The sequence below is a fragment of the Rattus norvegicus genome, chromosome 18 (assembly GCF_036323735.1).
Source record: "Rattus norvegicus strain BN/NHsdMcwi chromosome 18, GRCr8, whole genome shotgun sequence".
NCBI lineage: Eukaryota > Metazoa > Chordata > Mammalia > Rodentia > Muridae > Rattus > Rattus norvegicus.
Genome location: NC_086036.1, coordinates 882,417 through 909,689, shown reverse-complemented (window position 1 = coordinate 909,689; position 27,273 = coordinate 882,417). Strand labels below are relative to the sequence as shown.

The window sequence follows — 27,273 nt, the reverse complement described above, 5'->3', positions numbered from 1 at the left end:
ATGGGGAAGGTATGGATTTAGGAGGCTTATTTCATAGGAGAGATCAAGCGCTCACTCAGGGAGAGAGGATTAAGAGTTAAGAAAAAGGATTTAATCAAGTTTTTTTGTTTTATTGATGAAAGGTGTCCCTGGTTAATTTTAAGCAGTGTGGGGCTAGCTTAAGTAAAACTTGTAATAAAAAAGGGACAAGGTAATGGTAAAGTTTTTTTGCATATGCATTCTTTTAGAGTTATATTTTAGTCTTTGGACCCTGATTAGAGATAGTTTATACCCTAGACATGAGAGAGGATGGGTTTGGGAAAAACAGTCCTCCCGGACTCTCCACGGATGCTTTGGAGAAAGAGAAAAACTTTCAGAGCTCTGCTAGGAACAAAAGAAAGGCAGGAGACGTCCTGCCTCTCTGCTGGCTCCTATTGGAGAAATGCTTATTTCTGGTTCTGGGTTCCATAGGTAGGATATATAGGTCCCTTCAGTGGGACACCATCTAGTTTTTCCCTCTTTGTCTAGTGTCTGTCCTTGGTGCACCAAGCTGTCCATGTCTGTCAGTTTATGTCTGTGGTTTTTGTTTCTCGTTGTTTAAATGTTTTATGTTTCATGTTCAAAAGAAAAATGGTAACTTGATTTGGTTTTAATTCATTTCAAAAGAAAGGGAACAAATGAATAAAAAAGAGTTTCAATCGGCCTTTGGAGCCCTGTACCTGTAGCTAGGAGCCTAAGTCAGCTGGAGAAGCTGCCCGGGAGCTGAGCGTCTGCAGGAGCTGATCTTAAAGGCGCCAACAGCTAGCTCCTCAGCTTCTATGGTATGGGAGCTGATAGCTGTTTCTCTTAGAAAAATCCCTGACTTATTATTAGACTTAGCAGGTGACAAGGTGCTTCTCTTAAAATCACTGCTAGAAAAGTAAAAATGGTGCTTGGTATAAATATTAAAGACATGTGTAGACACTTCAATTTTGTTTCTGACTGGTTCTAAATGTATAAATATGCTCTACATGCCTTGGTTATGGACTATTGGCTTTTAAGTTATTGGATATGGTTTAAAAAATATAACATTGGCAACAGAAAGTTGACATAAAACTGGTAATTTGGATAAAGTCATTCTAGACAACATGTGGCATGAGCCAACCTAGGGAAACAAGTCTAAATTGAGATAATATTTTTATGGAACTCTTATTCTAGAAACCAGGCTTCTAAAAGATTTTAGGGCAATGTCTCTTTGTTGAGGTATTAGAGACTGCATCATTGTGCGTTCATATGTAGGAATTGGCAGTCAAACTTAGTAGCATGAAGGACAGACTCGGTGTCTTGGAGATTGGATTTTGGAGACTAGTTTGTTGGAGGTTGAGTTTTGCTTTCCAAAGTTGTGGTTTGCCCTGGAGTTACCTGTATTTTGATGCTAATTCCACTGCCCCAAGGGCAGCTGCCTAGTCACATACTCAGAACTCAGGTGACCTCCCAAAGTTGTGGCTGTGCTCTGGTGTTAAGGAGAACTTAAAGATTGTGATTAAGGATTGCCAGTGTTACATTGACTAACTCAAACTTATTTGTAATTAAGAAAAAATCAAACAGGTAGAGATTGTTACAGGATTTACAAAGGATTGATGAGGTTTTGGAACTTGTGAGAGCATTACAGCCAGTTTGCTTACTCCAACTGCCATTTCAAGATAGATTTAGAGGATCGTTTTTATGCAATTTATTTACGTCCTGGCAATTGTGAGTTTTCATTTCGTGAGCTTGCTTATAATTTTAGAGAGCCCATAAAGTGATATCATTAAAAATTTTACAAAAGAATGGCTAATAGCCTTATATTATGTAATTTTGTCGCTTCTTCAATGTAAGAAGTTAGAACCTTAAATCTTTCAGTGTATATGGAAATTTTTACTACAAACCTTTGCTCTCAAAATGAGCTTTTATATTTGGGGAGTGGCTATTGCTCCAGAAAAGATTCAATATTAATTTTTAACATTTAAAACTAATTTTAAGCTTCTAAAGATGTGTTAATTGTCAAAGTACCTCACCTTAGCAGAAGACTTAACTTTGCTATCCTCATTGGAGATAAAGCTTTTGTCGTATTAGTACAGAATTGTAGGCTAGAGTCATGGAAGTATTTTTAAAAAGAAACCTGGTAAAACATATCTTATTCCAAATAACAGTTAATTGGTTATTACAAAATACTGATATTTGGCCTATTACATATACAAATTTCAGGCAAAATTGATAATTTTATTCTTTGCATGCTTTTGTACTTCCTATAAATTTGTGCATGCAACCCATAGAAAATGCGCTTACTGTATTTATAGGTGGTTCATCTAATGAAAAGGCTACATGTATGATTGGATCACTTGTTTATTCTCTTGAGTTTCCCCTGCTTCAGCACAGATTATTAATTAACTGTAGCCAGTTTTTAAAATGTTAAAAAAAAATCAAGCTTTCAATTCATATACTGATAGCCAATGTGTGGCTTATGGTTTACAGTTGATTAAAAAGTTTCCTTTTTTAGATACTACTAGCCCTCAAATTATACAATTACTTTTTTTTTCTTTTTTATTATTTACCTGTTAAAAAACCGAATTGTGAAATTTCAGGACAAACATATAGAATTGGAAATAATCATTCTGAGTGTGGTAATAGAGCCCTAAAGACAAACATCTGACCCAGAAAGACAAACATTGCATGCTTTTTCTCATTGTAACTCATTTGACTCTTTAGATATGTGTGTTTCGTTTGGAATATCCACAGAGGTCTGAGGGTATGTGTGTGTGTGTGTATGTGTGTGTGTGTGTGTGTGTGTTTTAGGAGATAGGAGATAGAATGTAATGATATAAAAGAGGAAGTGTATGTGTGTCTGTGTGTGTGAGTGTGTGTGTGTCTGTGTGTGTGTGTGTGTGTGTGTGTGTGTCTATCTTTTAAGAGATAGGAGATAGAATGTAGTGATATAAAAGGGGAAGTGTGTGTGTGTGTGTGTGTGTGTGTGTGTGTGTGTGTGTGTGTGTATCTTTTAAGAGATAGGAGATAGAATGTAGTGATATAAAAGGGGAAAGGTGACTAATAGTCTAGGAAGGGGTTAACAGGCTGGGAGATGGGAGGCTATCCAGGAGGGATAAATACCACTAAAGGCCTTCGAAAAGTGTCATGTGGAAATCTGCCACTGTGAGAACTTCTGAATGCATGTGCACACATATATAAAAAGATATAATGGGGTTCCTCCGTGACAATGTCCTACTTTATTTCATCCTTTAGCTTGCCTTTCTAATTGTTGTTGTTGTTGTTGTTGTTGTTGACCCAAGTGTATATTTCTGTCTGGAAATTGTAGTCATATACATATAAAAGTGATTTTTTTAATAAAAAGGTTGCTGGTTTATTTTTAACTATACTCCATAGCTATAAATACAAGCCTTCACCTTTGGGAAGAAATAGAACCACATCGGGTTCTTTTCTTCTAAGAGTCCATCCTATGCATTATGCATGTATGTGTGCACTACTTACTTACTTGTGTGTTGTGTGCATATGTGTAAGTCCAGGGGTATGGGAGCCATGGCGTGAATGTGATGGTTAGAGGACAACTTTTTGGGGTTCCTCAGTTCAATCCCCACAGTGAGCTCCAGGAATTGAACTCGGGTCTTCAGGCTTGCAAGGTTGAGCACTTTCCTCAGTCTAACCACCATACTGGTCCCAGATTAGACTTCATTTACCTCATTTTTATTGACAATATTTTGAAGAGGAACAGATTGGGATTAGAGTTATTGAATGTTTGTGTAAAATAATTGAGAGATAGTATATTTTGCCGTCTGTAAGATTTTCGTAAGGAATCTAATACAACTCAACTCCTTTTTTTTTTTAATGCCTAAGTATTTTTATTTATTTATTTTTTTATTAACTTGAGTATTTCTTTTTTTTTGCATTTCTTTTTTTTTCTTTTTCTTTTTCTTTTTTTTTATTAACTTGAGTATTTCTTATATACATTTCGAGTGTTATTCCCTTTCCCGGTTTCCGAGCAAACATCCCCCTCCCCCTCCCCTTCCTTATGGGTGTTCCCCTCCCAACCCTCCCCCCATTGCCGCCCTCCCCCCATAGTCTAGTTCACTGGGGTTCAGTCTTAGCAGGACCCAGGGCTTCCCCTTCCACTGGTGCTCTTACTAGGATATTCATTGCTACCTATGAGGTCAGAGTCCAGGGTCAGTCCATGTATAGTCTTTAGGTAGTGGCTTAGTCCCTGGAAGCTCTGGTTGCTTGGCATTGTTGTACATATGGGGTCTTGAGCCCCTTCAAGCTCTTCCAGTTCTTTCTCTGATTCCTTCAACGGGGGTCCTATTCTCAGTTCAGTGGTTTGCTGCTGGCATTCGCCTCTGTATTTGCTGTATTCTGGCTGTGTCTCTCAGGAGCGATCTACATCCAGCTCCTGTCGGTCTGCACTTCTTTGCTTCATCCATCTTGTCTAATTGGGTGGCTGTATATGTATGGGCCACATGTGGGGCAGGCTCTGAATGGGTGTTCCTTCAGTCTCTGTTTTAATCTTTGCCTCTCTCTTCCCTGCCAAGGGTATTCTTTTTCCTCATTTAAAGAAGGAGTGAAGCATTCACATTTTGATCATCCGTCTTGAGTTTCATTTGTTCTAGGCATCTAGGGTAATTCAAGCATTTGGGCTAATAGCCACTTATCAATGAGTGCATACCATGTATGTCTTTCTGTGATTGGGTTAGCTCACTCAGTATGATATTTTCCAGTTCCAACCATTTGCCTACGAATTTCATAAACTCGTTGTTTTTGATAGCTGAATAATATTCCATTGTGTAGATGTACCACATTTTCTGTATCCATACCTCTGTTGAAGGGCATCTGGGTTCTTTCCAGCTTCTGGCTATTATAAATAAGGCTGCGATGAACATAGTGGAGCACGTGTCTTTTTTATATGTTGGGGCATCTTTTGGGTATATGCCCAAGAGAGGTATAGCTGGATCCTCAGGCAGTTCAATGTCCAATTTTCTGAGGATCCTCCAGAATGATTTCCAGAATGGTTTTACCAGTATGCAATCCCACCAACAATGGAGAAGTGTTCCTCTTTCTCCACATCCTCGCCAGCATCTGCTGTCCCCTGAGTTTTTGAACTTAGCCATTCTCACTGGTGTGAGGTGAAATCTCAGGGTTGTTTTGATTTGCATTTCCCTTATGACTAAAGATGTTGAACATTTCTTTAGGTGTTTCTCAGCCATTCGGCATTCCTCAGCTGTGAATTCTTTGTTTAGCTCTGAACCCCATTTTTTAATAGGGTTATTTGTTTCCCTGCGGTCTAACTTCTTGAGTTCTTTGTATATTTTGGATATAAGGCCTCTATCTGTTGTAGGATTGGTAAAGATCTTTTCCCAATCTGTTGGTTGCCGTTTTGTCCTAACCACAGTGTCCTTTGCCTTACAGAAGCTTTGCAGTTTTATGAGATCCCATTTGTCGATTCTTGATCTTAGAGCATAAGCCATTGGTGTTTTGTTCAGGAAATTTTTTCCAGTGCCCATGTGTTCCAGATGCTTCCCTAGTTTTTCTTCTATTAGTTTGAGTGTGTCTGGTTTGATGTGGAGGTCCTTGATCCACTTGGACTTAAGCTTTGTACAGGGTGATAAGGATGGATCGATCTGCATTCTTCTACATGTTGACCTCCAGTTGAACCAGCACCATTTGCTGAAAATGCTATCTTTTTTCCATTGGATGGTTTTGGCTCCTTTGTCAAAAATCAAGTGACCATAGGTGTGTGGGTTCATTTCTGGGTCTTCAATTCTATTCCATTGGTCTATCTGTCTGTCTCTGTACCAATACCATGCAGTTTTTATCACTATTGCTCTGTAATACTGCTTGAGTTCAGGGATAGTGATTCCCCCTGAAGTCCTTTTATTGTTGAGGATAGCTTTAGCTATCCTGGGTTTTTTGTTATTCCAGATGAATTTGCAAATTGTTCTGTCTAACTCTTTGAAGAATTGGATTGGTATTTTGATGGGGATTGCATTGAATCTGTAGATTGCTTTTGGTAAAATGGCCATTTTTACTATATTAATCCTGCCAATCCATGAGCATGGGAGATCTTTCCAACTTCTGAGGTCTTCTTCAATTTCTTTCCTCAGTGTCTTGAAGTTCTTATTGTACAGATCTTTTACTTGCTTGGTTAAAGTCACACCGAGGTACTTTATTTTATTTGGGTCTATTATGAAGGGTGTCGTTTCCCTAATTTCTTTGTCAGCTTGTTTCTCTTTTGTATAGAGGAAGGCAACTGATTTATTTGAGTTAATTTTATACCCAGCCACTTTGCTGAAGTTGTTTATCAGCTTTAGTAGTTCTCTGGTGGAACTTTTGGGATCACTTAAATATACCATCATGTCATCTGCAAATAGTGATATTTTGACCTCTTCTTTTCCGATCTGTATCCCCTTGATCTCCTTTTGTTGTCTGATTGCTCTGGCTAGAACTTCAAGAACTATATTGAATAAGTAGGGAGAGAGTGGGCAGCCTTGTCTAGTCCCTGATTTTAGTGGGATTGCTTCAAGTTTCTCTCCATTTAGTTTAATGTTAGCAACTGGTTTGCTGTATATGGCTTTTACTATGTTTAGGTATGGGCCTTGAATTCCTATTCTTTCCAGGACTTTTATCATGAAGGGGTGTTGAATTTTGTCAAATGCTTTCTCAGCATCTAATGAAATGATCATGTGGTTCTGTTCTTTCAGTTTGTTTATATAATGGATCACGTTGATGGTTTTCCGTATATTAAACCATCCCTGCATGGCTGGGATGAAGCCTACTTGGTCGTGGTGGATGATTGTTTTGTTGTGCTCTTGGATTCGGTTTGCCAGAATTTTGTTGAGTATTTTTGCGTCGATATTCATAAGGGAAATTGGTCTGAAGTTCTCTTTCTTTGTTGTGTCTTTGTGTGGTTTAGGTATAAGAGTAATTGTGGCTTCGTAGAAGGTATTCGGTAGTGATCCATCTGTTTCAATTTTGTGGAATAGTTTGGATAATATTGGTATGACGTCTTCTATGAAGATTTGATAGAATTCTGCACTAAAGCCGTCTGGACCTGGGCTCTTTTTGGTTGGGAGACCTTTAATGACTGCTTCTATTTCCTTAGGAGTTATGGGGTTGTTTAACTGGTTTATCTGTTCCTGATTTAACTTTGGTACCTGGTATGTGTTTAGGAAATTGTCCATTTCCTGAAGATTTTCAAGTTTTGTTGAATATAGGTTTTTATAGTAAGATCTGATTATTTTTTGAATTTCCTCTGAATCTGTTGTTATGTCTCCCTTTTCATTTCTGATTTTGTTAATTTGGACGCACTCTCTGTGTCCTCTCGTTAGTCTGGCTAAGGGTTTATCTATCTTCTTGATTTTCTCAAAGAACCAACTTTTGGTTCTGTTGTTTCTTTGTATGGTCCTTTTTGTTTCTACTTGGTTGATTTCAGCTCTGAGTTTGATTATTTCCTGCCTTCTACTCCTCCTGGGTGTATTTGCTTCTTTTTGTTCTAGAGCTTTTAGGTGTGTTGTCAAGCTGCTGACATATGCTCTTTCCTGTTTCTTTCTGCAGGCACTCAGCGCTATGAGTTTTCCTCTTAGCACAGCTTTCATTGTGTCCCATAAGTTTGTGTATGTTGTACCTTCATTTTCATTAAATTCTAAAAAGTTTTTAATTTCTTTCTTTATTTCTTCCTTGACCAGGTTATCATTGAGTAGAGCATTGTTCAATTTCCACGTATATGTGGGCATTCTTCCTTGATTGTTATTGAAGACCAGTTTTAGGCCGTGGTGGTCCGATAGCACGCATGGGATTATTTCTATCGTTCAGTAGCTGTTGAGGCCCGTTTCTTGACCAATTATTATGGTCAATTTTGGAGAAAGTACCATGAGGAGCTGAGAAGAAGGTATATCCTTTTGCTTTAGGATAGAATGTTCTGTAAATATCTGTTAAGTCCATTTGGCTCATGACTTCTCTTAGTCTGTCTACATCTCTGTTTAATTTCTGTTTCCATGATCTGTCCATTGATGAGAGTGGGGTGTTGAAATCTCCCACTATTATTGTTTGAGGTGCAATTTGTGTTTTGAGCTTTAGTAAGGTTTCTTTTACATATGTAGGTGCCCTTGTATTTGGGGCATAGATATTTAGATTTGAGAGTTCATCTTGGTGGATTTTTCCTTTGATGAATATGAAGTGTCCTTCCTTATCTTTTTTGATGACTTTTAGTTGAAAATTGATTTTATTTGATATTAGAATGGCTACTCTAGCTTGCTTCTTCTGACCATTTGCTTGGAAAATTTTTTTCCAGCCTTTCACTCTGAGGTAATGTCTGTCTTTGTCTCTGAGGTGTGTTTCCTGTAGGCAGCAGAATGCAGGGTCCTCGTTGCATATCCAGTTTGTTAATCTATGTCTTTTTATTGGGGAGTTGAGGCCATTGATGTTGAGAGATATTAAGGAATAGTGATTATTGCTTCCCGTTATATTCATATTTGGATGTGAGGTTATGTTTGTGTGCTTTCATTCTCTTTGTTTTGTTGCCAAGACGATTAGTTTCTTGCTTCTTCTAGGGTATAGCTTGCCTCCTTATGTTGGGCTTTACCATTTATTATCCTTTGTAGTGCTGGATTTGTAGAAAGATATTATGTAAATTTGGTTTTGTCATGGAATATCTTGGTTTCTCCATCTATGTTAATTGAGAGTTTTGCAGGATACAGTAACCTGGGCTGGCTTTTGTGTTCTCTTAGGGTCTGTATGACATCAGTCCAGGATCTTCTGGCCTTCATAGTTTCTGGCGAATAGTCTGGTGTGATTCTGATAGGCCTCCCTTTATATGTTACTTGACCTTTTTCCCTTACTGCTTTTAATATTCTTTCTTTATTTTGTGCATTTGGTGTTTTGACTATTATGTGACGGGAGGTGTTTCTTTTCTGTTCCAATCTATTTGGAGTTCTGTAGGCTTCTTGTATGCCTATGGGTATCTCTTTTTTTAGGTTAGGGAAGTTTTCTTCTATGATTTTGTTGAAGATATTTACTGGTCCTTTGAGCTGGGAGTCTTCACTCTCTTCTATACCTATTATCCTTAGGTTTGATCTTCTCATTGAGTCCTGGATTTCCTGTATGTTTTGGACCAGTAGCTTTTTCCGCTTTACATTATCTTTGACAGTTGAGTCAATGATTTCTATGGAATCTTCTGCTCCTGAGATTCTCTTTTCCATCTCCTGTATTCTGTTGGTGAGGCTTGTATCTACAGCTTCTTGTCTCTTCTTTTGGTTTTCTATATCCAGGGTTGTTTCCATGTGTTCTTTCTTGATTGCTTCCATTTTCATTTTTAGTTCCTTCAACTGTTTGATTGTGTTTTCCTGGAATTCTTTCAGGGATTTTTGCGATTCCTCTCTGTAGGCTTCTACTTGTTTATTAATGTTTTCCTGTGTTTCCCTAAGGGAGTTCTTCATGTCTTTCTTGAAGTCCTCCAGCATCATGATCAAATATGATTTTGTAACTATATCTTGCTTTTCTGGTGTGTTTGGATATTCCATGTTTGTTTTGGTAGGAGAATTGGGCTCCAATGATGCCATGTAGTCTTGGTTTCTGTTGCTTGGGTTCCTGTGCTTGCCTCTCGCCATCAGACTATCTCTAGTGTTACTTTGTTCTGCTATTTCTGACAGTGGCTAGCCTGTCCTATAAGCCTGTGTTTCAGGAGTGCTGTAGACCTGTTTTCCTCTCTTTCAGTCAGTTATGGGGACAGAGTGTTCTGCTTTCGGGCGTGTAGTTTTTCCTCCCTATAGGTCTTCAGCTGTTCCTGTGGGCCTGTGTCTTGAGTTCACCAGGCAGCTTTCTTGCAGCAGAAAGGTTGGTCTTACCTGTGGTCCCGAGGCTCCAGTTCGCTCGTGGGGTGCTGCCCATGGGCTCTCTGCGGTGGCAGCAACCAGGAAGATATGCGCCGCCCCTTCTGGTAGCTTCAGTGCACCAAGGTTCCAGATGGCCTTTGGTGTTTTCCTCTGGCGTCCGAGATGTGTATGCAGAGTGCAGTCTCTTCTGGTTTCCCAGGCGTGTCTGCCTCCCTGAGGGTTTAGCTCTCCCTCCCACGGGATTTGGGTGCAGAGAACTGTTTATCCGGTCTGTTTCCTTCAGGTTCCGGCGGTGTCTCAGGCAGGGGTCCTGCCGCTCCTAGGCCCTCCCCCACGGGAGCCCAGAGGCCTTATACAGTTTCCTCTTGGGCCAGGGATGTGGGCAGGGGTGGGCAGAGTTGGTGGTCTCTTCTGCTCTGCAGCCTTAGGAGTGCCCACTTGACCAGGCGGTGAGGTCTCTTTCCCACAGGGTCTGGGAGCAGAGAGCTGCTGCAGGCCGGGATCCGCGGGTGTGGGACTTCCGGTAAACACAGGACGTGCCCGGTCCTAGAGGAATTCTGCCTCTGTGTCCCAATTTCACCAGGCAGCTTTCTTGCAGCAGACAAGTTGGTCTTACCTGTGGTCCCGAGGCTCAAGTTTGCTCACGGGGTGCTGCCCACGGGCTCTCTGCGGCGGCAGCAACCAGGAAGGATACAATTACTTAATGCTATATTAGAGGCAGGTTTTCTACTTGAAATCAGTGAGTGATGATTTCAGTGTGAATGTCTGACAACTCACTGTCCTTTCAGTGCTCTGACTCAGACAACTAAACAAAACCATAGACCCAGCTCTTTGAAAATGGTAATGGAGTTGATGACACACCCTCTTGAAAAGAGGAAGACTCCATTTGCTTATTTTCAACTCCCAGCCTCACCCTCCCGGCTCAGGGATTTCTAGTGTGACTGAATCTAGACAATATTTATAGGATTTAGCATCTCTAATTAATGCTTATGTTTAGGTAAATAAAGCTGGTGAGGGGCTGGAGAGATGGCTTAGTGGTTAAGAGCACCAAGTACTGTTCCTTTATAGGCCATTTAAGAACTCAAACTGGATTGCCTGGACACCTTACTTAGCAAGGGAGGACAATGATACCAGGCAGATTATAGGCCTTACATAGGAACAGTTAGTCAAAAAATCTCATTCTTTATATATTCAAACAATTATGCTGGAGACATAATTTGGTATAAAAGTCAATTTATAAATACAAGTGCTCAGTGTCCTCAATTTAATCCTCAAGGACTTATCTTAATAAATAATATCTTAACAATATCTTAATAAATAAAAAGGGGGAGTTATCCCTGTATGCTAAATAAAACTCTTTTTATTTCAACTTTAAAGTTTGGATGCCAAGGAACTCTGAGTGTTTATGGCACCCTACAACTAGGCATACTTCTGCCTAGATGAAATAGAAAGATCCACATGTTGGCTTGATCCTGTCCAGATATTTTTATGGGGTGAAGGGAATCTTTGTGTTTTTTCTACAGGATGCTATAGGAATGTGCCAGCTGCCCGAGTGGCTGGTGAGCCATGCTGATCCTGGGAGCATGAAGATTCAGCTCTTGTGGTTCAGGTCCCTGGAGTCATTGCTGTGCCCTTGGAGGAAGATGGAAGATTCCCCCCTCATCTTTTGTCATCACAGAGATTTTGGCGTTGCTGCAGTCATTGTGTCCCGTCCCACCGCGGCCTGCGCTCCGACCCTCTGTGCACTGCTGCTTTCTGGAGAAGACTGGACTCCAGCTGTTACCCCTGCCCCCCTCATTCCCCTGGTGACTCTTGCTGCCTTGACTCGTGTTGTCATTTTGCAGTCTGTAGCTTCACAGGAATGCTATCTGTGTGAAGCTGCTGTGGACTGGGGAATTCTGCCCTGGTTCTGCAGATCTCAGACATGGTTCCATTGCCTGCTGCTTGTTCCAGAGAAGAATGACCGATCCTGAACTGTCCTGGGAAAGACCTTGGCACTTTCGCTGCTATTGTAGCAGCCATTACTGCTGCAGCCATTGTGTCTGCAGTGTCTGGAGTTACCCTCCCCCAATCTATTGTTAGGCAAGCACAGTGGGTGAACTTTCTGGAGTAGTTGCTAACAATTGGGAATTCTAAATTTTATTACAGGAGAGGCTTGACTAGGCCCTTGGTGGTATGGCCATAGCAGCTGAGGAGAACCAGATGAGGTGCCCACTACTTACTGGGAGAGGCTCAATTTTCACAATCTCTTATATTAATGCCATCTGGCCCCTACTCTTTCGCCCCTGGGCTCAAGTAAGAGGAATGAGAAGATGATCCAATGTAGTTATCCTCAGGGACGGGCAACTTCCTCTGACCCTTGACCAATCTAAGACAGGAACCTTGGGGGCGACAAGGTGATCCTATGACGGATAAGGCTGGGGTTTGAGAGGTCGATCCTAAGACAGAGGTGGCTACACCCCGTTTAAATGTACGGGCCTGTCAAATGCTCCTCTGCCCAGTTTCTCCCCCAATAAACACACACGTATGGCCCAGAACAGTGTGTTACAGCATGAGTTCATTCCTAGCCATTGGGGTGCAGTCCTAACTGCAAGAGTGGCTTGCCATGGCCGAGCTGGGCACTCTGTGAGGCATGTCTGATCTCTCTCAGACCACTACTTCCACCTAATGGTCTTTTAAAAAATAAAAGAATAACGGGGGAAATGTAGTGAGCCATATTGGATTTGGGCCTAGCTGCTTTTTGAACTGCCTGGCTCAAAGTGACTAGGTAACTCTGGGCTGTTTGGCCACAGATATTCACCCCTAAGATGACTGCCATAAGTCTTAAGATTGTTAGACAAAGCCTCTCCCATGAATTTATGGCACAGGAAGATAACATTCAAGGGATGCCTCAGCTCAAGCAGATACCAGTTATCTCCTCAGTCAACACCCAGTGTCTCCACCACCTGACCTCATCGCCTGACTTCTTTGCCTCCAGCTATCACTGCCTATACCCTCATCTCCCACTCCTTCATGTTTCACAAAGGTCACTCCCCCTACCTGAAAGCCTTAAAAGCTGTAACGTTCATCCCAATAAACGAGACCTTGACAACAGAATCTTGCTTGGTCTCCTTCTTCTCTCACCCCCCATTTAGGCCCAAGGGTAGCGCCCCTTCGGGACCCTGAATAACTGGGTCTCCACTGGCGGGGACAGAAATGCAAATCAAAACAACCCTGAGATTTCACCTCACACCAGTGAGAATGGATAAGATCAAAAACTCAGTTGACAGCAAATGCTGGTGAGGATGTGGAGAAAGAGGAACACTCCTCCATTGTTGGTGAGATGGCAGACTGGTACAAGTATTTTGGAAATCAGTCTGGAGGTTCCTCAGAAAATTGGACATTGAACTACCTGAGGACCCAGCTATACCTCTCTTGGGGATATACCCAAAAGATGTCCAAACATATAACAAAGACACGTGCTCCACTATGTTCATAGCAGCCTTATTTATAATAGCCAGAAGCTGGAAAGAACTCAGATGCCCTTCAACAGAGGAATGGATACAGAAAATGTGGAACATCTACACAATGGAATATTACTCAGCTATCAAAAACAATGACTTTATGAAATTCATATGCAAATGGATGGAACTGGAAAATATCCTGAGTGAGGTAACCCAATCACAGAAAAACACACATGGTATGCATTCATTGATAAGTGGCTATTAGCCCAAGTGCTTGAATTACCCTAGATGCACAGAACACATGAAACTCAAGAAGGATGATCAAAATGCGAATGCTTCACTCCTTCTTTAAAAGGGGAACAAGAATATCCTTGGGAAGGAATATGGAGTCAAAATTTAGAACGGAGGCAGAAGGAACACCCATTCAGAGCCTGCCCCACATGTGGCCCATACATATACAGCCTCCCAATTAGATAAGATGGATGAAGCAAAGAAGTGCAGGCCGACAGGAACCGGATGTAGATCTCTCCTGAGAGACACAGCCAGAATACAGCAAATACATAGGCGAATGCCAGCAGCAAACCACTGAACTGTGAACGGGACCCCCATTGAAGGAATATTAGAAAGGACTGAAAGAGCTTGAAGGGGCTTGAGATCCCATATGAACAACAATGACAACCAACCAGTGCTTCCAGGACTAAGCCACTACCCAAAGACTATACATGGACTGACCGTGGGCTCCAACCTCATACGTATCAATGAATAGACTAGTAAGAGCACCAGTGGAAGGGGAAGCTCTTAGCCCTGCCAAGACTGAACTCCCAGTGAATGTGATTGTTGTGGGGATGGTGGTAATGCAGGGAGGATGGGGAGGGGAATACCCATACAGAAGTGGAGGGGGAGGGGTTAGGGGGATGTTGCCCCAGAAACTGGGAAGGGAAATAACAAGTGAAATGTAAATAAGAAATACTCAAGTTAATAAAGATAAAAATATGAAAATTATGTATAAATGGAAAAAAAAAAGGGAAGAAGAATACCCTTGGGAATGGATAGGGAGGCAAAGTTTAGAACAGAGACTGAAGGAACACCCATTCAGAGCCTGCCCCATATGTGGCCCATACATATACAGCCACCAAACTAGATAAGATGGATGAAGGAAAGAAGTGCAGGCTGACAGGAATTGGATGTAGATCTCTCCTGAGAGCCACAGCCAGAATATGTCAAATATATTGGCGAATGCCAGCAGCCCACCACGGAACTGAGAACGGGATCCCCTTTGAAGGATTCAGAGAATGGACTGAAAGAGCTTGAAGGGGGCTTCATACCCCACATGAACAACAATGCCAACCAACCAGAGCTTCCAGGGACTAAGCCACTACCCAAAGACTATACATGGACTGACCCTGAGCTCCAACTTATAGGTAGCAATGAATAGCCTAGCAAGGGTACCAGTGGAAGGGGAAGCCCTTGGTCCTGCCCAGACTGAACCCCCCTAGTGAACGTGATTGTTGGGCAGAGGGCAGTAATGGGCGGAGGATGGGGAAAGGAACACCCATATAGAAGTGGGGTTGGAGGGGTTAGGGGGATCTTGACCTAGAAACCAGGAAAGGGAATAACAATTGAAATGTAAATAAGAAATACCCAATTTAATAAAGAAGTGGAAAATACAGAAAAATAAGTCGTCTTCTCCTCCTCCTCTTCTTATTCTTCTTCTTCTGTTAATCTATAGAAGATTATGAATTCAGATGAGAAAGAAACATGAGATCTTCAGCATCTTTGATAAAACTCAGGACAAGCTAAGAGAGGTCTTAGGGTTTTAGTGCTGTGAACAGACACAATGACCAAGGAAAATCTTATAAAGGACAACATTTACGTGAGGCTGGCGTACAAGTTCAGAGATTTAGTCCAGTATCATCAAGTAGGGTACATGGCAGCATCCAGGCAGGCATCGTACAGGAGGAGCTGAGAGTTCAACATCTTTATCTGAAGGTTGCTAGCAGAATACCGGTTTCCAGGCAGCTAGGATAAGTGTCTTAAAGCCCACACCACAGTGACACACTTGCTCCAACCAGGCTACACCTTTTAATAGTGCTACTCCCTGGGCTGAGCATATACAAACCATCACAACAGAGTCCATGGTCTCAACTGTTAGGAGACTGAAGCAGAAAGATGACAAATTCAATGTCCAAAAGTTTTGAGGCTGCAGGATGGAATGAAGCAAAGTTGGCCTGGACTTTTCCAGATTACAGAATATGAATATTATGTATTATTTTCTTCTAATATTTCAAAGTTATCCATACAACATCTACCAATGCACATCACTGAACCAGGTACCAAGGAAAATCCCAGACAAGTAATAACATATAGCAATACTATAGGATTCCTCACAACTCATATGCTGAAAGCAAACATCATGCTCTGACCCTATGCTTTTAAGAAGTGGAACAGATTGTATTGGAAGCCTCACCTTTCTACATAGTTAAACTGTTCATTTCCTAGAGTAATTTTTTGGTAAATCACATAAAATACATCAATTTTATAATGTGATATCTAACAGATGACTAGAGTGTAAAGTAATATACTTCATATTCGCTTTAAATGTTTAGGGCTAGAGACAAGAATCTCAGAATAGAAAAGTATTCTAAAAGACTTTCAGGACTTTAAGAAATCTTTGAAGTCATGATGAACAGTCACCCTGCAAAAGATTTCCTTATAAAGCCCTTTTCCATTTCTTTTTTTCAGAATAGACTTTCAGAATAGTTTGCAAAGCAAATAGAATTAAGAAAAATAGGGGGCATCCTAACTGGGGCAGACAAGGTAGTCCTCTGCTACATATGTGCCAGGGGCCGGGGACCAGCCCATGTATGCTCTTTGGTAGTGAGCTTAGTCTCTGGAATCTCTGAGGGGTCCAGGTTAGTTGATACTATCGTACTTTGTATGGAGTTACCATCCCCTTCAGGTTTCAAACATTCCCACAACTTTTCCATAGGAGTTCCCAACTTTGGTACTATGTTTGGCTGGTCATATCTGCATCTGTCTCAGTCAGCTGGTACTAGAGCTTCCAAGAGGACAGCCATCCTAAGCTCTTGTCTGCAAGCACATCATGGCACCAATAATAGTGTCAGGGTTTGGTGCCTGCTCAAGCGATGGTTTCCAAGTTGGGCCAGTCACCGGATGGCATTTCTTTCAATCTGCTCCATTTTTGTCCCTGCATTTCTTTTAGACAGAAATAATTCTGGGTCAAAAAACGTGAGGGTGTATGGGTAGCTTCATCCCTCCACTGGGGGTCCTGTCTACTAGAGGTGATCTCTTTAGGTCTCTTCTTTCCACTGTTGGGAATTTCAGCTAAAGTCACCCCCTTTGAGTTCTGGGAGCCTCTCACATCCCTGGTCTCTGGGACTTTCTAGAGCCCCATGCCTCCAACTCCCATTAACTGCAGCTGCATATTATCATTCATTCTCCTGGACCTTGGAGCTTCTCTCCTGTCTCCCTTCATACATGACCCTGCCCCCCTTCCCCTCCCCAACCCCTCTCCCACTGAAGTCCCTCCTTCCCTCTTCCTCCAGTGATTATTTTCTCCCCACTTCTAAGTGGGATTGAAGCATTCTTCCTTGGGCTGCCCTCCTTGTTAAATTAAACTTTATACAGCCTCTGAGCTGTATCATGGTTATTCTGTAATTTTTGGCTAATACCTACTTATTAGTGAGTATATATCATGCATGTCCCTTTGGGTCTGCTTTACCTCACTCAGTGTGATATTTTCAAGTTTGATCCATTTGCCTGCAAAATTCATAATGTTCTTATTTTTAATAGCTGAATACTAGTCTATTATTTAATTGAACCACAATTTCTGTTTACATTTTTCTTCTGAGAACATCTAGATGATGTCCAGTATCTGGGTATTACTAAGAAGGCTGCTATGTACATAATGGAGCATGCATCTTTGTGGTATGGTAGATCATTTTTGGGTATATGTCTAGGAGCAGTATAGTTTCAAGTAGAACCATTTCCAATTTTCTGAGGCAATGTTAGATTGACTTCCAGAGTGATTGTACCCATTTGTAATCTTACCAGCAATGGATGAATGTTCCTCTTTCTCCACATCCTAACCAACATGTGCTGTCACCTGAGTTTTTGATCTTAGCCATTCTGAGTGGTGTAAGGTGGAATCTCAGGGTTGTTTTGATTTGCATTTCACTGATGACTAAAGCTGTCAAACATTTCTTTAGAGGAGTCTCAGCCATTTGAGATTCCCCTGTTGAAAATTCTCTATTTAGATCTGTACCCCATTTTTAAATTTGGTTATTTGGTATTTTGGAGTGTTCCTTCTTAAATTCTTTATATATCTTGGATATTAGCCCTCTATCTGATGAAGATTAGGGAAGAAATATTTTTCAAATCTGTAGGTTGCTGTTTGGTCCTACTGACAATGCTCTTTGTTTTAAAGAGACTTTTCAGCTTCATAAGGCCCCATTTTTCAATTCATTACTGCAATCTGTTACATTTGATGTGACCAAAGGCTTGGTACTGGTGATCTCTGGCCAGAGTATACTTAAACCAGTGGGATGCATCTTTTGGTAAGAGAAGTGAAGAGAAAATTATGATAAAAAGCTGTAACAAATAGGATAAACTATATTTCTACAAATGCAAACATTCAGAGGATCTTAGAAGGAAAATTCCAAATCAAGGAAGGCAACTACACCCAAGAAAACACAAGAAATTAATCATCTTAAAACAAACCCAAAGGAAGAGAATCACTCAAACATAATACAACCTCTAACAGCAAAAATAACAGAAAACAACAATCTGGCCTTTAATATCTCAACATCAATGGATAAATTCCCCAATAAAAAGACACTGAATACAAGAAACATACCTCAGCAACAAAGACAGAATACCCCAGAGTAAAGCGTGCACGCATGCGCGCACACACACACACACACACACACACACACACACACGAAAAAACCAAGAATAACTACAACAAAAAAACTTTCCAAGCAAAAAAGTCCAGAGAAACAAGATGAAGTTGACATTCTAATACCCAATATATTAGACTTTCAACCAAAATTAATCAAAAGAGATGGGAAAGGACATTTCATACTCATCAATGGAAAAATCTACCAGGATGAAGTTCCAGTTCTGAATATCTTTGCCACAAATAAAAGTAACCCCAAATTTATAAATGAAATTCTCCTAAAGCTCAATAAACACACTAAACTTTTCACACAACAACAGTGGGAGACTTAAATACTACACTTTCCCCTTATGGATATGTCATTGAAACAGAAACTAAACAGAGATAGGAATAGAGCATTAATTAGTAGGATCCCACCACATAAGGAATTTTCACCAGCATTTTGGCAATAATGACTCTGACAAAAGGAAAAATTTGAAAAACAGTAAAGTTGTCTCTTTATGCTTATTTTGCAGATAAGTTGTCAATATACATACAAACATTATACACACACATATCTACATATATATGTATATATAATCTGTGTGTATGCATATATACTGTTGAAAATAGTTAAACTATAAAATGTGCACAGGATTCTTATTTGGAGACAATATTAAAAGTCAAAAATAGAACTCCTGTGGTATGATAAACCAGAGTGGCTATGCCTCACCTACACTTCCCAGGGTGGCCCTCATGTTGCTACTCTGATGCTCAAAGGTATCCAGTGATTTGAAGAATATTGATGCAGCAGTTAATCTAAAGCTGAGCCATGTGACTAAACAGTAGGAAATTTTAGAAGAAACTAGAAAAAAAGCTGGTCCAAGTTTAGGCTTTTATAGGAAACTACATATATGTGCATTGCCATCATGGACTGGTTCCAACAGGTTAAGCTGGTCTGCAGCAAGAAGCTGTAGCTGGCTGGGATCACAGCTCTGCTTCTGGTTTCCAAATGTAATGTTTTCTCTGAGTATTGAAGACTTTGTTTATATCACAGACGGAGAAACAGAGACTCTGATTTTGAAAAAGTTGAATTTGGAGATGGGGCTGGCCTTTGCCCACCTACTTAAGATGAGCTTCAAATGCCGGGGAGGTCGATGTTGAACAACACACTTTAGCCAAGTATCTGATGGAGCTGATACTCATCAACTATGACATCACTTTTCTCAGGCTGCAGCTGCTGTTTCCTGCCTGTCTCGGAGAGTGCTGAGCCAAGGAAAATCGAATTTAAAGCAGCAGTATTACACAGGATACATGGAGAATGAAACACTGGAAGTCATGCAGCCCATGGCCAAGAACATTGTGAAAGTCAATGAAAACCTCACCAAGTTCATCACTGTCAAGTATGCCAGCAGCAGACTCCTGAAGATCAGAATCCCTCACTTGAACTCCAAAAACCATCAAAGATCTGGCTTCCCCTTGAATTGGCAGGCTCTAGGTAGCAGGGCTTCTATCCTGCACTTCTTAGATTTTGTACGTACTTTATCTAGTTTACATCACAAAACCTCTTCTCAGACCAATTTTCTAACTCTGTATTTGAGACAAAATAGTTATTGACTTTTTAAGGTAAAAAAAGTGAAAAAATAATTAAATCTACTTGAAAAGTCATTTGTTCTGAATTTACATACAATCCATGACAAGAGCCTCGTAGGAAAATCCAGACTGTTAATTGCCTTTTGTGTGAGTACCTAGCTTGCGTGAGTGGAAGTCAGAGGACAACATCAGGCATCCTCTTCTACTGCCTCTGCATCTTTGCTTGTGACATGGTCTTGAACTAATCTTGGAGCTTGTTTTTCACTTAGATTGACTGGCCAGCAAGTCCCAGCAAGTACTAGTAATCTTCCAGCACTGTCCCCACTTTCAGCAATGATGTTACAGGTATGTTTTGGCTACATGTAGCTTTACATATGGGTACTGGAGATATGGCCTCATTTCTGATGCTTTTCCATTGAGCCACTTTCCCATTTTTATAGGTACATTAGACACAATTATTTTAAAAATACGTAAAAATGAAGACTGTTCACATATTAGAAAGACATTTCAATTCAATGTTTAAATTAAAAGCAGGAAAAGTTATTAACTGACTTTACTAATAGTGAAACTACAGATTAAGCACATGCAAGGTTAAGTAAACCTTATTAAATAATTTCACTAAAACATTTATTTTCAAGAATAATGTGAGGAACACATTGTATTATTCAGATGCACCTATGAATGTGCCACTGACAAACCCTCCTCTGGACTGTGCAGTTTCTAAAGCATTCTACACAGACTATTTTATACCAGGCTCTTCATGTCAGTTGTGTACAACAGTATTCTGCTGTATCAGACTTTGACATTGTATGCTACAAAGGACAATTCTATCTACATTTATAAGGTTTTGACTGTGTGTTTTGATATATTGGCCAATGTAGACTACAGGTTTCTTCTAATCAAGGTTCTTGATGTGGTGTGTTCTTTTATGTGTGTGATGTGCTTGACTGTGTGAATGAGTGTTCATGTGTGGGTACATATTTGTACTTGCACATAGAGGTTGATAACAAGAGCCTAGTAGGAAAATCCAGACTATTGCCCTTTGCATGTTGGGTGTCTTCCTTAACATTCTCCACTTTATTTTTTGAGAACTCTCTTATTGAGCCTGAACTGACTCAAGTAGCCTAGCTAACCAGCAACCCTCAGGAATTCTTTTGTCTTTAACTGCCTAGCACTGAGATTATAAGCATGTGCCATCATGTGCTTTTACATGTGTGCTGAGGATTTAAACCCAGGATCTCATGCTTCTGTGGCAGGGACTATACAAACTAAGCCATCTTTTCATTCCCATAGTGGTTTCTCAGAACTGAACTGAGACAAGTATAGATAATTCCATATGTTTTACATTGATACAAGTTAAATTCATTATGCCCTCATGTTTGCTAAAAAGATCTAGAGCTTTCCTTTAGTCTATATTTAGAGATAAGTTTCTACTGTGTCTCTATTTCTTTACGAGAACCAGAACATGGTAAAGCTTACTTACAACCATATTTTTTTAGTTAATGAAATTAAAACTTATTCAAAAAGGAGAAGGTCTTCTGACGTAGTTTACACACAGTGCACCCTTTCATGGTATCTAAGAGAACCCTGAGTACTGTAGGATTTTCCACATTGTTTACATACATATGGTTTCTCTCCAGTGTGAATTCTTTCATGGCATCGTAGGGAACTATGATCAGTGAAGGCTTTAGCACAGAATTTACATACATATGGTTTCTCTCCCCTGTGGATTCTTTCATGGCGTTGAAGAGAACTGTGATAAGTGAAGGCTGTCCCACACAGCTTACACACATAGGGTTTCTCTGCAGTGTGAATATTTTCATGGCAACGAAGAGAACTGTGATACATAAAGGCTTTCCCACACTGTTTACATACATAGGGTTTCTCCCCAGTGTGAGTCCTTTCATGGCAATGGAGGGAACTATGAAATGTGAAGGCTTTCCCACATACTTTGCATAGACAAGGTTTTAATCCACTATGGATTCGCTCATGTTTTTTCAGTGCGCTGCTCAACACAAAGGCTTTCCCACATTGCTTACAGCCATAGGCCTTCTCTCCCCTGTGAATCTGTTCATGGTATCGAAGAGCATTGTGATGCATGAAGGCTTTCCCACACTGCTTACATGCATAGGGCTTTTCTCCACTATGGATTCTTTCATGACATTTCAAAGAGCCTTGACGACTGAATGCTTTCCCGCACAGCTTACATACATAAGGTTTCTCTCCATTATGAATCCTTTCATGACACTGAAGAGAACTGCAATCAATGAAGGCTTTCTTGCATACCTTGCATTCATAGGGTTTCACTCCAGTATGAATTCGCTCATGTCTTCGCAAGGCACTAGAACAAGTGAATGTCTTCCCACATTGCTTGTATACATAGGGTTTCCCTAAACTATGAATTGTCTCATGGCACTGAAGGGAACTGTGCTCACTGAGGGATATCCCACATTGATTACATATGTATTTTATTCCATTGTGAGTTTGTTCATGACTTTCAACCTTCCTCAAAGAAGGAAAGACTTTCAGAAATTGCTTGCATTCATAGGGTTTCTCTCCACTATGGGTCCTTTCATGGCGGCGAAGGCCACTAGAATAAGTGAAGGTTTTGCCACATTGCTTACATATATAAAGCTGTTCTCCAGTGTGAGCTCTTTTATGTGTCAAGAAAGAACTGGAAGAGTGAAAGACTTTACCACATACTTTACATATATATGGCCCATCTCCATTATGTGTTATTATGTGCTGTTGAATACCAGCAAGAGTCAAAGAGTCTTTCCCACTCTGCTTTAACACATAGGGCTTTTCTGTAGCATGCATTCTTTCATGCCCTTGAACAAAATTGTGTCTGCTAAAACCATCTTCAGTTTGTTTATATTTATAAGTTTTCTCTTCAGTGTGAGTCTTCACATGTTTCAGAAAACTTTGGGGAGAACTAAAGAATTTCCCACACTCCTTACATGTGCCTGGTTTCTCTGCATATTCTTGACTCTCACATAGTTTGTATTCAGTCTGAATTGAAATGGGAAAATTTTTCCATAAATTTTCAGAGTCATCTTCAAGGATACAGTCTTCTTGCTTTTTTGCTAGAATGTAGATTAGAAAAATCACTTTGAGTTATTACAATAGAAAAATATTAGATGCTAAGGTTTCTGGTATAACATGATCATGGCTGGTTTATTCATAAAAATTTCTGTTATTATATAAATCAAGGAGCTTCATTCATCAGCAAAAATACTGTTTTCTCATGGACTACCCTTACCTATGGCAGCCAGGTTCCTGCAGGTTTCCTGCATCACATCTCTGTACAGTCTTTTTTGGGAAGAATTTAGCAAAGCCCACTCCTCTGCGGTGAAGTTCACAGCTACATCCTTAAAGGATATAGAGTCCTAAAAAATAACACAGTATTTTCAGGAGGAAGAGTGAGACTCACCAATGGAAAGCTAGACTCAATGCATATGATGTTTACAGAATGCTGCGTTGTTTAAATGTTCAATCCAGTTAATGTTCATCAGAGTTCTGGTTAATACTCTTTAACAATGTAATTCTAATGCTAGGCTTCAACTTCATTATAAAGCAAAAGCAGATGCCTGTTATACTGTGGGACAATTCCAGTAAAGTTTGTACTGGTTTTGTTGCACCTGTCAAAAAAAAATCCTACTAGGCTAGGCATAGCAGCCTGCGCCTTTTCCTGTGCCTTTTATCCCAGCATTAGGGAGGCAGAGGCAGGCAAATTTGCTTGAGTTTAAGGCCAGTCTTACATAGTAAGTTCCTGGCCAAATAAGAATGCATAGTGAGGCTCTGTCTTTAAAAACAAAACAAAGCAAAACAAAATAAAACAAAACAAAACAGCCCTTACTAGTCAGTATCCATAACAGAGTTAGCACCAGCTATCTGGAGATTAATCTTAAAAATGCTTGGAAAAGTGCTTGACTATTAATCAAGAGATCCTGAGTTATACATCCCCCCATATAAAATTGCTGGGCATGATGGCACACACTTATAATCCCAGTACTGGGGAGATGAAGACAGGTGGATTCTTGGTGCATAGTTGTTAGCCAGTCTAGGACAATTAGTAAGCCTCAGGCAAAAAGCCTGATGGACAAGATTCCCAAGGGAAGGCACTCAAGGTATCATTCTGATTTTCACATGTATGCATGCATATGTACAAATGTGTAGTTATACTTGTTCAAACATATGCAAGCATGTTCATGCATAAAACAAACAAACAAACAAAAACCCTTCCCCTGGGGTCTGGAATCTGGAAATTAGATGGATTTCACCAGCATGCTTGTGGAGAGTTGCTCTAGTTTATAATAGCAATACAGTACTTGTTTAACTCACATTGTCTCTCTAAATGTCTGCAAGCTTCTGACATGCTTATCAGAAGGATCCTACTTGATCAGAATGAAAATATGATCTAGAAGATTAGTCTCCAATAACCTGGTCTGATAGATAATATAGAACAAAGACTTCATCTCCCAACTTCTTAGAAAACAGTGCACATCATTCATAGAAAACTTCAGAAAGCTTGTACTTGGTATCTTACAGGCAATCTTAAATATTTTCAAAGACCTATGAAGGATAGACTACTATGATAATGCAAAAAGATTTTACTTTTCCCTCAAAAATGCTAAGGGAAATATAAGGGGAATGACATTGTTAAAAGGGGATTGGATATATTGAGGTAATATAATTATTTAATATATCTTTATCCAGTTGACTTCTAACCCAAAAGATCTCTACATATAAATAAAGAGGCTACCCCATAAAGAATGTCTCACATAAATATAAATGAGCTGAACATTTTTCAAACAAAGAGTACTAGGTAAAAAATGTTTAAACAAAATAGCAGTATGTGACTTCATTACCCCACTATCACAAATACCCAGAAAAAGACAGACAGACAGACAGACAGACAGACAGACAGACAGATCAACTGAGATCTTCAGAGTTAAACTGCACCATAGATCAAATGCACCTAACAGACATTTACAGGAACTCTATCAAACAAGTGCAGAACACACACTCTTCTCAGCATCAGATGAAAGTTTCTTCCAAATACATCACCTATTAGGCATTAGCAAATCAAAAAACACACAAAAAAGGCAACTAACAAACCAATCGAACAACCTTTCCAAAAAAACAAACAAACAAAAGACTCTGAAATGCTTTCTGGCATTATACAAGAGCAAAAATAGTCAACTTGAAAAATAATTAATTTGGAAAAATTCTTAAGAAATCCAAGTCCAGGTAGACAGCTTAGTTGGTAACCTGCTTGTCACCTAAATATAAAGAACTAATTTCTGATCCCTAGTACTCACATAAAAAGTTGGCCATTGTGGCACACACCAGTGCTGGGTACTTATAAGACCTGTACTGTGAAACCATTAGAGGAAAGCAAAAATGAAGCCAAACTACTTTGTAGAATGAACATACAATAGTAAAAATAAATGAAAGGAAATCTTTACTTGGAAACATGCATAGTTGTTTTTCCCTTCCCATGAATAGAAATCAAATTATATACTGAAATGGAAAAGATAAAATTCGAGCACTTTTACAAGTCATAGTCAAGTATGTGTAAGGTTTCCTTAAAATGCAGATTCATAAGTACAATGCCACACAGACAAAATCAAGAATTAAAAATCCCATAACTTGCCTTAGATACAAGACAGTTTTTGATAATATTAAACACCATGTCATCATAAAAGCTCAGAGTTTAGTAGGCACACGAGAATCATACATTAACATAGTAAAGGCTTGTTTGACAGACACATACTAGTAATAACATTCTAAGTGTGGGGGGAAACTGAATACATTTTTGGGGGAGAGAAAAAGTGTAATCAGAATATATTGTGTGAAAAAATGTTTTCAATAAAAAAGGAAAAATAAGAAAGACATTAAACGAGACACTAGAAGAGGAAAGAAAAGACTACCATGATTATGGATTAGGAGAATCAATATCGCTAAAACAATTCAGTCATAATTCAGATTCAATGAAATTTCCATTAAATCATCACATTTTACACGCAACTAGAAATAATTCTTAAAATTGCCATGAAAGCTCAAGAGACCCAGGGGAATCCAAGATATCCTCAGAGCACTGCATGTTTCATTTTACCTGATTTCAAAACACACTGCAGGTCTATAATGAAAATAAACAAAACAGAACAGAATGAAGCAAAACCCGACAGAGTAGAATCATAAATACAGATGTACAGTCCAATGAAAAAGAGAAAATAAAAATAAACTGACAGGTTTGGCCAACTGATTTTTAGCAAAGGTGCCAAAAATACACACCAGAGAAAGAACAGAATAACCAATAAATTACAGTGTTAATCCTGGATTTCTACATGGAGATGTCTGAAACTAGACTCTGACCCTAGAGAAAAATCAACTCACAAATTGTTCACTGTTGCCTGAAAATGATTGGCTGAACAGAAGACAAATCACTCTTAAGCACTATTAAGCTTGTACCTTAATACTGTTGACTTACCATTCCAAGAAAAGCCTTTCTCTTCTAGCTACCGTTTGACATGTTTCACACTTTTCATCCTGGGCCTCCTCCCTATTTGTAATAATTTTTTCATATAAAGTCATACCTCAGCATTAAAAAAGTTGAATCCTTACAAACAGTCCAACTACATCACAGAAGGTCATACTCCTTGCACTCCGAAGTTTCTCACAGGGACTGGTGGATCACCTAGTTCAGTGAGTTTGGCTAAGTGGTGGAGGACCTGGGAACCAAGGGATTTCAAGTGACAATCAACTGCAACAACAACAAAGGCATTTGGATGGAGAACAAATTCCTGGATTTCAGAAGCTGTTTCTAATGGACCAGAGACAGGAAAATCAGGTTCTACTAGGCAAAACAAAAACAAAAAAACAAAAAACAAAAACAAAACAAAAAAACAAAGCTACTATGTACCGCCCCCGCGCTGTCCTCTGCCGCTATCTAGGAGTCCTCCGCGCAGCTGCAGTCTTCGCTGCGGTTCCCAGGACTGAGGGACCCGCCTGCGTACCCCGCGTCCCCGATGCTCACCATGGCTGAGCTCCGGACTTCAAGCATCCTTACACGCGGCTCCAGGGTGGAGCAGTTCTACAGCCTCTTATAATCCAGCGACTCCAAGCTCCCTCAGCAGACAGAGAGAGCAGTGACAAGAGCGTTGCCCAAAAGAAAGATGGCGAGTGAGGAACTTCCGCTCCGTTCCTCTGGCCTCCGGAGACCTGAATTCTGCTACTGAGTTTGTCGGTCATGAGAAAACTGAAGCTGAAGTTAGGGACTCCATTACCTGATAGAACAGAGTCGCAACTGTGGCGGCACCAGAAAGAAAGATGGTGGTAAAGCTCTTCCGCATTGCCTGACCCGTTTTGATTTGATCACTCATCTTATGACTATTGGGGGTCGCGCCGGGGGTGGGGTGGGGGTGTCAGTTTCACACTGCAGGGTAGAATAATCCTGCACTCCCTGAGCTGACCATACAGTTTAGGACTATGGCACCAGAAAGAA

General features: G+C 40.1%; 1 protein-coding gene and 1 pseudogene across 3 annotated transcripts; one reads left to right on the top strand and one right to left on the bottom strand.

Moving 5' to 3' along the window:
- Ccnb2-ps1 (cyclin B2, pseudogene 1) lies at nucleotides 1-19,668 on the top strand (annotated as a pseudogene).
- On the bottom strand, nucleotides 18,661-27,273 carry Zfp136 (zinc finger protein 136). Of its 3 annotated transcripts, XM_006254395.5 has the most exons (4): nucleotides 26,806-27,273; nucleotides 26,366-26,500; nucleotides 23,026-23,152; nucleotides 18,661-22,849 (listed from the first exon to the last, which is right to left on the bottom strand). In XM_006254395.5, the coding sequence occupies exons 3-4, from the start codon at nucleotides 23,057-23,059 to the stop codon at nucleotides 21,312-21,314; spliced, it is 1,572 nt and encodes a 523-aa protein (XP_006254457.1). In that variant the 5' UTR covers nucleotides 23,060-23,152; nucleotides 26,366-26,500; nucleotides 26,806-27,273; the 3' UTR covers nucleotides 18,661-21,311. The 3 variants fall into 3 exon arrangements, with proteins under 3 accessions (XP_006254457.1, XP_063133345.1, NP_001395782.1); NM_001408853.1 differs by lacking the exon at nucleotides 26,366-26,500 and having other exon boundaries at nucleotides 18,665-22,849; nucleotides 26,806-26,943; XM_063277275.1 differs by lacking the exons at nucleotides 23,026-23,152; nucleotides 26,366-26,500 and having other exon boundaries at nucleotides 26,806-27,271.